A 12423-nucleotide genomic window follows, 5' to 3' on the forward strand; every position below is an offset into this window, starting at 1 on the left:
CCCTAGACAAGTCCTGATCCCAGGGAAACCCTACCGGACCCTCCAACGGAAAATCCGGCAAAGCCTCCCCTAAGGGATGGACTAACCACAAATTACCTGCACTGAAAACACACTTCAATACTCATTCCCTTATTCCTCCCGCAAACTACAAATTGTTCCACAAATTTTAGCACTTCTCAAAAACAACAACAGTTCAGTGCATAAATAAAACATAAGTATCCCAATAGTATACAGAGCTTTAAGAAGTGCTAATCAACAAAAATACAACAAGGATGAAAGAAATAATACACTGAAATGAAAGAGTACAAAGATACTTCTCGAAATACGACAGCAGCGGAAAACTTGGTTCGCTTCGGAAGAACGTCTACCACCACTTGCACCTAAGGGAACGGAATTTAAGAGTGTGAGATGCTAATCATCTCAGTGAGTGACCCTAACTACTGAACACCTTTAGTGATAATAAAATAATATTAATAGCAATTAAGGAATAGAACAAATACCAACAATTAATAAATAAATAATAATAACTGTTGGAAAATAATAATTTCCCTCAAAACTCTTACCAATCGCTCCGTTTGAAATGTTCCCTTTTTAAAACCTTCTCGCAAAACCCAGTGTACATGTTAGGACTCGTCCAGAATTCCTTCCCCGGAACCCTAGACAAGCCCTGATCCCAGAGAAATACCACCGAACCTTCCAACGGAAAATCCGGCAGCACCTCCCCTAAAGGTAGGACTAACCAAAAATATTACCTGCACTGAAAACACACTTCTAAAAACATCCCCTTATTCCTCCCACAATACTACAAATTGATTTGTAACACCCCGTCCCGAATCATGTCGGAATTTTTGCACGTTGACCGTTGACCAAGGGGTCAAAAGTTGACTTTTTGACCCGGTTGGAATTCTAGGTTGACTGTGGTACCGTTACGGAGTACACGTTGGCATGAGTTCGTAGACTGGTAGCACGTTGAAAACAGAGCTACGGTTTGAAAGTTTTGAGCAAAACAAGTTGAGGTCCAAACTGTCCAAGGGGTACCAGAGTTGACTTTTTATTCATGCAAGGTTGAGCGTTGACTCATGCATGGTTGTGAAGTGCTCGTCGATACGAGTCCGTAGACTAGCGGCACGTCCAATTTGGATATGTGGTTTGAAAATTATGGACCTGTAGAGTTTTTCAAATATCGTATTATTTTAATATTATTTTTAAACGCGTAACGATGTGCCACGTGTGACTTAATAAAGGTGACCATGTGTCACCATGGTGAAATGCCACATGTCAACCATGTGTAAAATCAAATTATTTTTATTATTATTTTAAATAATAATATTATTATTAATATTATTTAATCATTTTTATTTTATTTCTTTTTCTTTTTCTTTTCCCCATGTGGGAAAACACCCTTCTTTTGTTTTTTTTTTTTTTTCCTTCTTCTTCCCCGAGCCCATCAAAACAACACACACAGTTATTTTTCTCTCCCTCCGGCCGTCCCTCTCTCTCACCGTATTTTTCAAATTCCGGCAACCCATACTGTACACGCGCCGGCCAGTGACGTGCGGAAGGAAGAAGCGACCTCAGACACCAAATTTCCCGGCCAGCCGCCGCCGGACGCGCGCCAATCGGGCTGGAGAAGCCGCCGGCCGGCCAAATTTCTCTCTCCTCTTTTCTTGTGTTTTCCGGCCAGCCCAGTCCGAATTAAACCCCTTTCCCCCTATTTTCGACCCCTCTGAGTTCAAATATGGCCTCCAATCTCAAAAATTCGAAGCGGTTTGCGAGATACGAGGAATTGAAAACCGGCCGAAACTTCCCGACCAAATTCCAGCCACCTCCGGCGGAATTGGGGTCGATGGAGACCGGATTTGTGATCCTCGTTCCACGAGCTTCGATTCGGTATATTATTCGCCTATTTTGGTTAAAGTTTGTGTTTGACCCCCCGGGTACCGGATATTATTTACCCGATTAAAATATTAATTTATTTGACTGTCTGTGAATTTTGTTCTAGGAGCACCGGTGAGTCGTGAAATTGATCCCGTGGTGGATCATGTGTTAATTGCGTGCTCCAGGTGAGTGACCCACCTTTAAAAATATTTTTGGGGTAATTAATTGTATTTATGTGGTATTAATTTGATATCTGTAAATTGTGCTCATGTGGTGTATTTTAAGTACAATCGGAAAAAATATTATTTTGTATATATATTTATCCATTGGTGTTAAACGAAATTTTGGGTCATTAGAAATTCCCGATTATTATTTTATTGTGATTAAATGGTATTTATTACACATGAGCAAGTATTTTCAGTAATTGATTGTGTCTGGATTTTATATCATTTTTGGAAAATTAATTATGTTTAATTGGTATTTAAATTGGTATTTAAATTATGCTCATGTGGTGTGGTTTAATTATGAATTATATTGTGGTTTAATTTATTATGCATGAGCAAGGTGTATTTTGGTGGTATTTGTACGTGGTTTTTAAAATTGATTTTCCGGGCATAATTGGGTTAAATATTTTACGAAAATATTTGGTTAAATTTTATAAATTATGCCCGCGGTATTTTTATGGTTGCATCTCGTACTTCAAGGAAATTGTGGTTTGTTGGTTATCAGTATTTCGTACCGGTTTATTTAATAAAAATATGTGAGATGGTGTTTTGTGAAAATTTGGTATACTTTCCACGGTAATTTTGAAAAACGGTACGGTTGGTTATAAATGTTTATTTTTAGACGCACTCATACAGTATTGGTGTTCTGGTGTATGGTGTATGGACACGTGGTAGCACGCGGTTATTATGTGGTTTAGCGTGCGGTTATTACTTCACCCGTGAGTTGCCATTGGACCGTGGGCAGGCAAGGTTATTGTTGTGCACAGCCGCCCCCCTCCTTGGCCGGGTGATGGTTTTTAGCAGTCGGTACTGTCGGGACGCCGAAGTGACCGTTGCAGGTTTCTCTCTTTAACCCCCCGCCAATCGGTGCTCAGGACGCTGGGTATCGGAGGGCATCACCGGTATATGGTGTGGTGCGTCGGTGTAAATTGCAATTAAAGTTTAAAACCCCAAAGGTGTTCAAAAAAATTATTTATTATAATTTATTACATTTTATTTATATTTGGGGTATTTATTTATTTTTTTATTTGTTGTTTATTAAATTATTTGATGCATTAGTTTTTGGGAAGTACGTACATCGGGTTTTGTGAAAATGTTTTAAAAGGGAAACTTTTCCAACTGAGAGAATTGTAAGGGTTTTGAGAGAAATTATTATTTCCAAATAATTATTATCTATCTACTTATTACTGTGGTATTATATTGTATAGTAGATAGGGTCACTCACTGAGATGATTAGCATCTCACACTCTTAAATTCCGTTCCCCTAGGTCCAGGTTGGAGACGTTGATTGTCCGGGGCGAGCTCAACATCTCAGTTCGTTGCCGAAGGTTCAAGAAGTTTTTCTTTCCTTTTTCCTCTCTGTCTTGTATTGTTTCTTTATCTGTCATTTTATAAATTCCACATTTGTTGTATAATGCTCTGTATACTGTTTTGGACGTGTGGTTGTCATTTATTGCACTGGGTTGCTGCTGTTGTTTTCTTTTGAAGTGCTGCAATTTGTGGAACAACTTGTAGTTTGTGGGAGGAATAAGGAGATGTTTATAGAAGTGTGTTTTCAGTGCAGGTAATTTGTGGTAAGTAAATCCCTTAGGGGAGGCTCCGCCGGATTTTCCGTTGGAGGGTCCGGTAGGGTTTCCCTGGGATCAGGGCTGTCTAGGGTTCAGGGGAAGGAATTCTGGACGGGTCCTGACAGATTCCACAAATTTCAGCACTTCAAAAGAAAACAGCGGCAACCCAGTGCATAAAAACAACTACACGTCCAATACAGAGCATTATACAGATAAACGTGAAATTTATAAAATGACAGATAAGAATGTAATACAAGATAGAGAGGAAAAAGGGAAGAAATACTTTTTGGACTTCGGCAATGAACTGAGACGTCGGGCTCGCCCCGGACAATCAACGTCTCCAACCTGGACCTAGGGGAACGGAATTTAAGAGTGTGAGATGCTAATCATCTCAGTGAGTGACCCTATCTACTATACAATATAATACCACGGTAATAAGTAGATAGATAATAATTAATTGGAAAATAATAATTTCTCTCAAAACCCTTACAATTCTCTCAGTTGGAAAAGTTCCCCTTTTAAAACCTTTTCACAAAACCCTTGTTCGTAATCCCCGAAAACCAAGACATCAAATAAATACCAGAACAGTAATAATTATATTTTTAATTCCAATACAGTTTCCAAACATTTTATTTTTAAAACACAGTTCTGAAAATCAGTTGATGCACCCACTATATACCAGTGGCGCCAACAGTACCCAGCGTCCCAAGGTACAGCCATATAGGAGGTTATAGAAAGAAACCGGCATACGGTCGCGTGGCATCCCACTGCGCCGCTGCTAACCTGGTGTCCCGGCCATGGGGGGTGGCCTACCCTCATCCGATGGCAACCATAGGACAACCTCATAATATCAACCGCGCGCTACTCACACCCACCTGCGCGCTAATCACAACCGTGTGCACACTAACCATATCACATATAAACAGAACACCAGTACGTGCACGGTGCATCTAAAAATCATAAAACTCACAAATTTAATTTATACAACAAATTTCACATTTTTGCATAAATATAGCGGGTATAGTCCATCCGCTTGAACCCGGAAATTCTCCACAATTTCTTTATAATCAATACCATAAATTCCATGATTTTCAAATCCACCAACTCCCAAATCCATCAATTCAAATATCCACATTTTCCCAATATCATAAATAATTCTCGAAATATAATAATCAAATCTCATAATATTCCATGGGCATATTTTATAAAAATTGAAATCACCAACATAACCAAATATTTTCTTTGAAATATTTGAAAATCAAATCATGCCCAATTTAATATTAAAACCACAAGAATTTCAAAATTCTCAAAACCATAAAATAATTTCACATGGCATAAATTTATATAATGGACATTTCCTTAAATCCAATAAATTCACCAATAATTCCACAATAATCAAATAAATATTTGGCACATAGAAATTAAATTCCAAATATTTAAATCACACATAATATTCACCAATTAAATTCCCAAAATTAATTTGAAGGTGGGTCACTCACCTGGAGCACGCAATTAAACCATGATCCACCATGGGATCAATTTCACGACTCACCGGTGCTCCTAGAACAAAATTCACAGACAGTCAAATAAATTAATATTTTATTCGGGTAAATAATATCCGGTACCCAGGGGGTCAAACACAAACGTTAACCAAAAAAGGCGAATAATATACCAAATCGAAGCTCGTGGAACGAAGATTACCAATCCGGTCTCCATCGACCCCAATTCCGCCGGAGGTGGCCGGAATTTGGCCGGAAAGCTTCGGCCGGATTTAAACTTGAGGGATCTTTCAAACGGTGGGGATTTTGGGCAAACTAACCCCGGAAATGAACTCAGAGGGGTTGAAAATAGTGGGATAGAGGTATGTGATGGGCTGGGTTGGTCGGAAACGGCGAGAATCGCCGGAAAAACATAACCGGCCGCCGCGACTTCGCCGGCCCGATCTGGGCGCGTCGCCGGCCGGCCGGCAGCCAAATTTGGCTGGTGAGCTCGCCGGCATGCGGGCTTGGACGGTGGCCGGCCCGTGTACTGTATGGATGGCCGGAAAAGTTAAACACGGGAGAGAGAGAGAGACGGCCGGTGGGAGAGAAAAAAAATAAAAAAAAAATTTCTGCGTTTTGATGGCTCGGGGAAGAAGAAGAAGGGAAGGAAAGGAAAAGAAAAGGAAAAAAAAAAGAAAAAAAAGAAAAAAAGAAAGTGTTTTCCCACGTGGGGAAAAGAAAAGAAAAAGAAAAAGAAATAAAATAAAAATGATTAAATAATATTAATAACAATATTATTATTTAAAATAATAATAAAACAATTTGATTTTTACACATGGTTGACATGTGGCATTTCACCATGGTGACACATGGTCACCTTCATTAAGTCACACGTGGCACATCGTTACGCGTTTAAAAATAATATTAAAATAATACGGTGTTTGTAAAACTCTACAGGTCCATAACTTTCAAACCACATGTCCAAATCGGACGTGCCGCCAGTCTACGGACTCGTATCAATGAGCACTTCACAACCATGCATGAGTCAAAACCCAACCTTACATGAATAAAAAGTCAATTCCGGCACCCCTTGGACAGTTTGGACCTCAACTTGTTTTGCTCATAACTTTCAAACCGTAGCTCCGTTTTCAACGTGCTACCAGTCTACGAACTCGTGCCAATGTGTACTCCGTAATAGTACCTCAGTCAACCTAGAATTCCAACCGGAACAAAAAGTCAACTTTTGACCCTTGGTCAACGATCAACGGTCAAAGTCAACAGTCAACAGTCAACCTCGATCAACGTGCAAAAATTCCGACATGGTTCGGGACGGGGTGTTACAGTACATACCTCCCGAAAACCAAGGGATTAAACCATTTGATAAACAATAATTAAATAAATACATACCCCAATATATAATTAAAATGTAATAAATTATAGTAAATAATTTTGAACACCTTTGGGGTTTAAAACATCATTTGCAATTTACACCGACGCATCACACCATATACCGGTGATGCCCTTCGATACCCAGCGTCCCGAGCACCGACTAGCGGGGGGTTAAAGAGAGAAACTTGCAACGGCACTTTGGCGTCCCGACAGTACCGCTGCTAAAACCATCAACCCGGCCAAGGAGGGGGGCGGCTGTGCGCAATAACAAACTTGCCTGCCCACGGTCCAATGGCAACTCACGGGTGAAGTAATAACCGCGCGCTAAACCACATAATAACCGCGCGCTACCACGTGTCCATACACCATACACCAGAACACCAATACTGCATGAGTGCGTCTAAAAATAAACATTATTAACCAACCGTACCGTTTTCCAAAATTACCGTGGGAAATACATTAAATTCTCACAATTACCATCCCACATATTTTTATTTAATAAACCGGTACGAAACATTGATAACCAACAAACCACAATTTCCTCGAAGTACGAGATGCAACCATAAAAATACCGCGGGCATAATTTATAAAATTTAAACAAATATTTTTGCAAAATATTTAACCCAATTATGCCCAAAAAAAATATTACTTAAAACCACGTACATTTAATACCGAAACATACTTTGCTCATGCATAATAAATAAATTAAACCGCAATAAAACCATAATTAAATCACACCACATGAGCATAATTTAAATACCAATTTAAATACCAATTAAACATAATTAATTGCCCAAAATAATTTTTGAAGGTGGGTCACTCACCTGGAGCACGCAAATAAACTAAGATCCTCCTCGGGATCAACTCCGCCACTCTTACGAGCACCTAAACAACCACAGTGCACCAACCAAAAATATTAATATTTTATTCGGGTAATTCCCAAATGGGTACCCAGGGAGTGAACACCAAACGATATCTAAAGGTTACGAGTTATATACCGAATCGAAGCTCGCGTGATGAGGATCACGGATTCGGTCTTACTTTCCGGTGATCGGGCCTGACGGGGTCGGAATCTCGCCGGAAAGCTTTTCGGGTTTCGGCTCCGCAATTCTCCCAAACCGTCGCAAATTGGCAGAAACGGATGCCGGATTCGGGTTCAGGAGATCGAACACAGTGGACTGGAGCCGACCGGAAAACTGGGTACTCCCCGGAACAGTAATTTCCGGCGAGCCGCCGCGGTCACCGGCAACCGTCGCCGGCTGCGGCGCGTGCGGTGTCCATTGGCTGTGATTTTTTGCGGATTTGTAGATCGTGGGGAGAACAATCCAACGGGACAGGCGGTGAGGCAAACGGACGCCGGACGGCGGAGAAATCACGGTTTGAAGATTTCCGACCCCTCGCCGGAAAACGCTCTGATCCCGGCGCGTCGGTGGTCCGATGGCCGTGAAACTTGGTGGGTTGGCCGGACTTGAGGAGAGGATGAAGGGTGTCAGGCGCGTGTGGCCGGAAAATGGCCGGAAGTGGGTTGATCTGCGGTGGCCGGCGGTGGAGGGAAAAACTCACCGCCGATGTTCGAACGTCCGATCCGGGCGCGTCCGGCGGTCGATCGCCGTGCAAATTTGAGGTTTTGCCGGAAATGGGGAGGGGAACCTTGCTGGCCGGTGCATGTACAATAATTTAGCCGGAAAATTTGAAAAATTCCGGCACCGATCGGACTCTCTTTCTCTCTCTTTCTCTCTCCTATCTTTCTTTCTCTCTCTTCCCCGTGATTTTTATCCAATAAAAGCCACTGTGTGACACTGTTTATGTCACGTGGACCAATCAGAAGCTGACAAGTGGCATTCACTGTTCATCGACTCAAAAACATTAAAATATTACGGTATCCGGTAAACTTCAAACGTCCATAACGTTTTAACAGGATGTCCGTTTTAAGCGTGCCGCTAGTCTGTGAACTCGTATCGATGAGTACTTCACAACCATGCACGAGTCAAAGCTCAGTTCCCCATAAATAAAAAGTCAACTCCGACACCCCTTGGACAGTTTGGACCGCAACTTGTTTTGCCCATAACTTTCAAACCGTAGCTCCGTTTTCGACGTGCTACCAGTCTACGAACTCGGGGCATCGTGCACTCCGCCACGGTACCCTGGTCAACGCAAAATTCCAACTGGAGCAAAAAGTCAACTTTTGACCCGCTTGATCAACGGTCAACCTCGGTCAACGTGCACGGATTCCGGTGCGATTTGGGACGGGGTGTTACATCATGTCTTTCTTACAAAATATATTTTGAAAATTATGTTAATTTTATATTAAAAATTTTATAAATGCAACAATATTCCCAATATAGCAAAACTTAGAAAGATTACTTTATTCGTCTCAAATCCATGAGATAGTGCCAAATGTTTGTTCGTCTCAAATCCATAAATAATAAGGTATAGTTTTTAATTTATGACAACCATATGGTCATACACAATCAACCTAATATTTGGCAGTAGATTATTTATGTAGAAACTATTAATTTGACCATCCTTCTTCTATCTTGGCTCGTTTCAAATCTTGAACTGAGGCAAAGCAGAAGTTCCATCAAGGCCTTTATCATTGAAAAATGCAACATAGTCTCTCACTGTAGTTTGCCTGTACTTTGGAGGATTATCTTCTGATAATAACTCCTTAATAGGTCCATAGAGTTTTGTGGTTGGCAACATTCCTGTGCAAAAAAAACTTGCAACAGATATTCTTGGACCTTCACGGTTTGCTAGAACTCTGTGTTCACTACTTTTGAATCTGTCATTTGATATTAGCTGATACACAAAGAGAAAAGAGAAAAAAGACATAAGTACTTACTAAACAAATATGTATTATTTATTAGGTTAACCTTTGTTATAAGAGTTATGTTTTGTTTTGTTTCAAATGTGTTAATGTGTTATGATGTCACTTCAATGAATAATTTATACTAAAAATTTCATGTCTGTTTTATTATAGTCTCAGGCATTAGTATAACATATGACCGTTTTAATGAAAAGGAAAAATCAGAATTTTAGTCATGTCTCAAAAACAGCATTTACAGCTAGCATGACAAATCACCATTTACCAACAAAAATAAAAATCCATATGGTAAATTATAAAATAATACTTGCCTGAAGAATATCTCCAATGTTAACGACTAAAGCACCAGGCTGATAGGTTATGTCAATCCAATGGTTGTTGCATAAAACTTGGAGACCACCTATATGATCCTGAAGCAGCACAGTGATGAAGCTATTATCAGCATGCTTGCTTGCTCCCAAAGTGAGTTCTGGTTGTGAGCATGGAGGATAGTAATGGCATAAAACGGCAAGCCCTTCTGCACAATCAATGTCGTTCAAGTGGCTCGGCTTCAGTCCAAGCGCCTCCGATAACAACTCAAACAATAAAATTCCCACTTTCATTATTTTCTCCGAGTACTCCACGAGTATGTCTCTACGAGTTAGCAATATAAATTTTAAGTACATGAATAGGGTGCGCAATAGGATGTTACACTTTGGTTTTAGTATTTCCAATTTCGGGAAAAAAATAATATATTGTCTAACATTTAAAGTATACATCATGATTTCTCTTTTAATTCAATAAATTATACCAGGCATGGTGAATCATTTTTTACATATGGTACTTGGATATAATTCTAATTAGTACATTTTGTACCATGATCTGTGTAAAACTTGTCTAATAATAATTAATCTTGTGTTATTTCCAGATCATTTGCACAAGAATTATTTTGTAGGAAGAGCCAAAATTTTTGAATTTTAAATTAGCTATAGCTAGTAAGTTTCAAGCTTACAAATTGATTAGGTCTCTTATGTGCTCTAGATTAAAACCATACAAGATGTAGATTTCTGTTTAATCAACTTTATATAATTGGTACAATAAACGTACATATGCATCTTTCAAAAAGGTTAGAATCTGCAGTTTGGTCTTTATACAAGTAATTTGAAATCCTCTTCCAAAAACTGTTTTCAATCAATTATATAGGATATAAAAATTGTGTTTCTATTTTCAAGTACAAAAAGTATTATTGAAAAGCATAAACTCATATCAAAACTTATCTTCTATATGGCCTAATAAAAAGTTAATTTTCTGAAAGCATGTATAACATCTAATTAAATTACCTGCAGACGTCAGGCAAGTCTTCTAGCTTTGGAGGATTAGGAGCCATTTGAATAAGAAACGTATCCCTCCAATTTGTTGATGGAGCTTTATACAGATCAAAGTTGCTGTTGTAAACCACAGGTCTCATTGGATCTCTGGTATAAAACTGTTTCTTCACCTCAGTATCTTGCTCATAAAACCTAAGAACCCCTTTCTTAATTTCCTCCATAACACTCTCAGGTATTCCATGGTTCACAATTTGAAAGAAACCCCAAGTTTCTGATGCTTCTCTTACTCTTTCAACGATCTCTTTCCGTCGAACATGATCATGTTCAAAAAGGCTTCCCAAGTCTATAACCGGAATGCTAAACTGTTTTCCATCTTCAGAAACTGAGCTCTCATCCAAGTGTTCATCATCCAGACGATAGAAAATACGAGGGATCTCTGCAACACCTGCATCAACAAGTCCTTTAACCCCTGCTTTTGTTTCATCAAAAGCTTTCACTTCACTTGCTCGATTATACTCGGTTTTCTTCAATTTCTCTGAACCTGCACTAGTATCTAATTTGCTGGTAGCCACCATTTTCCTCTTCCTTAGTTTTCTCAAACAATTTTTTAGGGTATGTCTTAGATTGTTCAATTTTGATTTTATGTATGGTGATTTGAGGAAATGATCAGAGCAATATTGTTCTGTTCTTTTCTTTTTTAAATTTTCAAGTTGACAAATGTTATTATATACGTAACTCGCAGAGCTTTTTCAAAGCCATCATCATGGATTTTTTTCCATATGCTGGGGTTTGGAAGGTGCTGTTTGTCACTGCTGACTAATGCTGATGACCATCAATAACCATATGACACTTGCTAATTGGAAATTATGTATTGATTTTTTTATTCTAAATCCTAATTTAAGAATGTGAGAACAGCCAATTAAATTATGGATCCCATTCTTACATAAATCCACTGGCCCATAGGTTCTTCAATAAGTTGATTTTGACATTTTGTGCAATATTTTAGGGTGGCAATGGGATTATGGGACCAGCTGCAGAAAATTAGTACCTGATATGCTTTGGTTTACTTAAATAACGTGGCAATGCATTATTAGATATACTTTTATGAATTTGGATTATAGACTTTCGTCCGCCATTAATGAATTGCCACGTTATTCCATAAACAAAATATCATGATCCTAATATTACTTTTTAATTTTTCTATAGAACAATATTTTTTTTTATTATTATTTGAATTGATAGGTTCAATGCATTTGCGGATAAAAACATAGGCGTCAACTGGACTAAAATATACCAAGTTACTTATGCTGCATCGTCACAACCTGTAATAGGATAGCTTGTTTGAAACTTGGAATAGATAATTAACGAGATCCTGAACCCTAATAATCCACTAAATTTCCATTGACAAGACAAATATGGTTTTTTTTTTTTTTTTTTTTCAACGAGCATGATACTGCAAGTACATATATCGGTTGAGATGCTTAAAGAAATCCACCACTATGTTTTCCTATGAACAATTTAATTTTCATTTAGAAAACGCATATATTATATTATTAGTAATGAAAAAAGTTCTATATTTTGTGTCTTTAATATTGATGAATATTATGACAAACTGCATTATTTGGAAAAATAGAAAATCTTACAAGAAAAAATAAAGAACTTGCCTGGAGAAGATCTCCAATGTTAACAAGTGGAGCACCAGGCTCATAAAGTATGCCAATCCAATGTTTGTCATATAAAAATTGGAGGCCA

The 12423-nt window shown here is 38.7% G+C and overlaps 1 protein-coding gene across 1 annotated transcript; it reads right to left on the bottom strand.

Moving 5' to 3' along the window:
* Positions 1-8873: 8873 nt before the first annotated feature.
* LOC107422951 (1-aminocyclopropane-1-carboxylate oxidase homolog 3-like) lies at positions 8874-11397 on the bottom strand. The gene is made up of 3 exons (XM_016032456.4): positions 10684-11397; positions 9676-9997; positions 8874-9339 (listed from the first exon to the last, which is right to left on the bottom strand). The coding sequence occupies exons 1-3, from the start codon at positions 11244-11246 to the stop codon at positions 9088-9090; spliced, it is 1137 nt and encodes a 378-aa protein (XP_015887942.3). The 5' UTR covers positions 11247-11397; the 3' UTR covers positions 8874-9087.
* Positions 11398-12423: the final 1026 nt, after the last annotated feature.

Source organism: Ziziphus jujuba, chromosome 3, assembly GCF_031755915.1.
Source record: "Ziziphus jujuba cultivar Dongzao chromosome 3, ASM3175591v1".
In the NCBI taxonomy this organism is placed as follows: Eukaryota; Viridiplantae; Streptophyta; class Magnoliopsida; order Rosales; family Rhamnaceae; genus Ziziphus; species Ziziphus jujuba.

What these genes read in the sequence shown, in the direction of transcription:
- LOC107422951 (XM_016032456.4), bottom strand. Translation starts at nt 11,246, where the DNA reads ATGGTGGCTACCAGCAAATTAGATACTAGTGCAGGTTCAGAGAAATTG. An exon ending in GACTTGCCTGACGTCTGCAG is followed by an intron (nt 9,998 to 10,683) that starts GTAATTTAATTA and finishes GCTAACTCGTAG; the next exon opens with AGACATACTCGTGGAGTACT. An exon ending in ACATTGGAGATATTCTTCAG is followed by an intron (nt 9,340 to 9,675) that starts GCAAGTATTATT and finishes TTTGTGTATCAG; the next exon opens with CTAATATCAAATGACAGATT.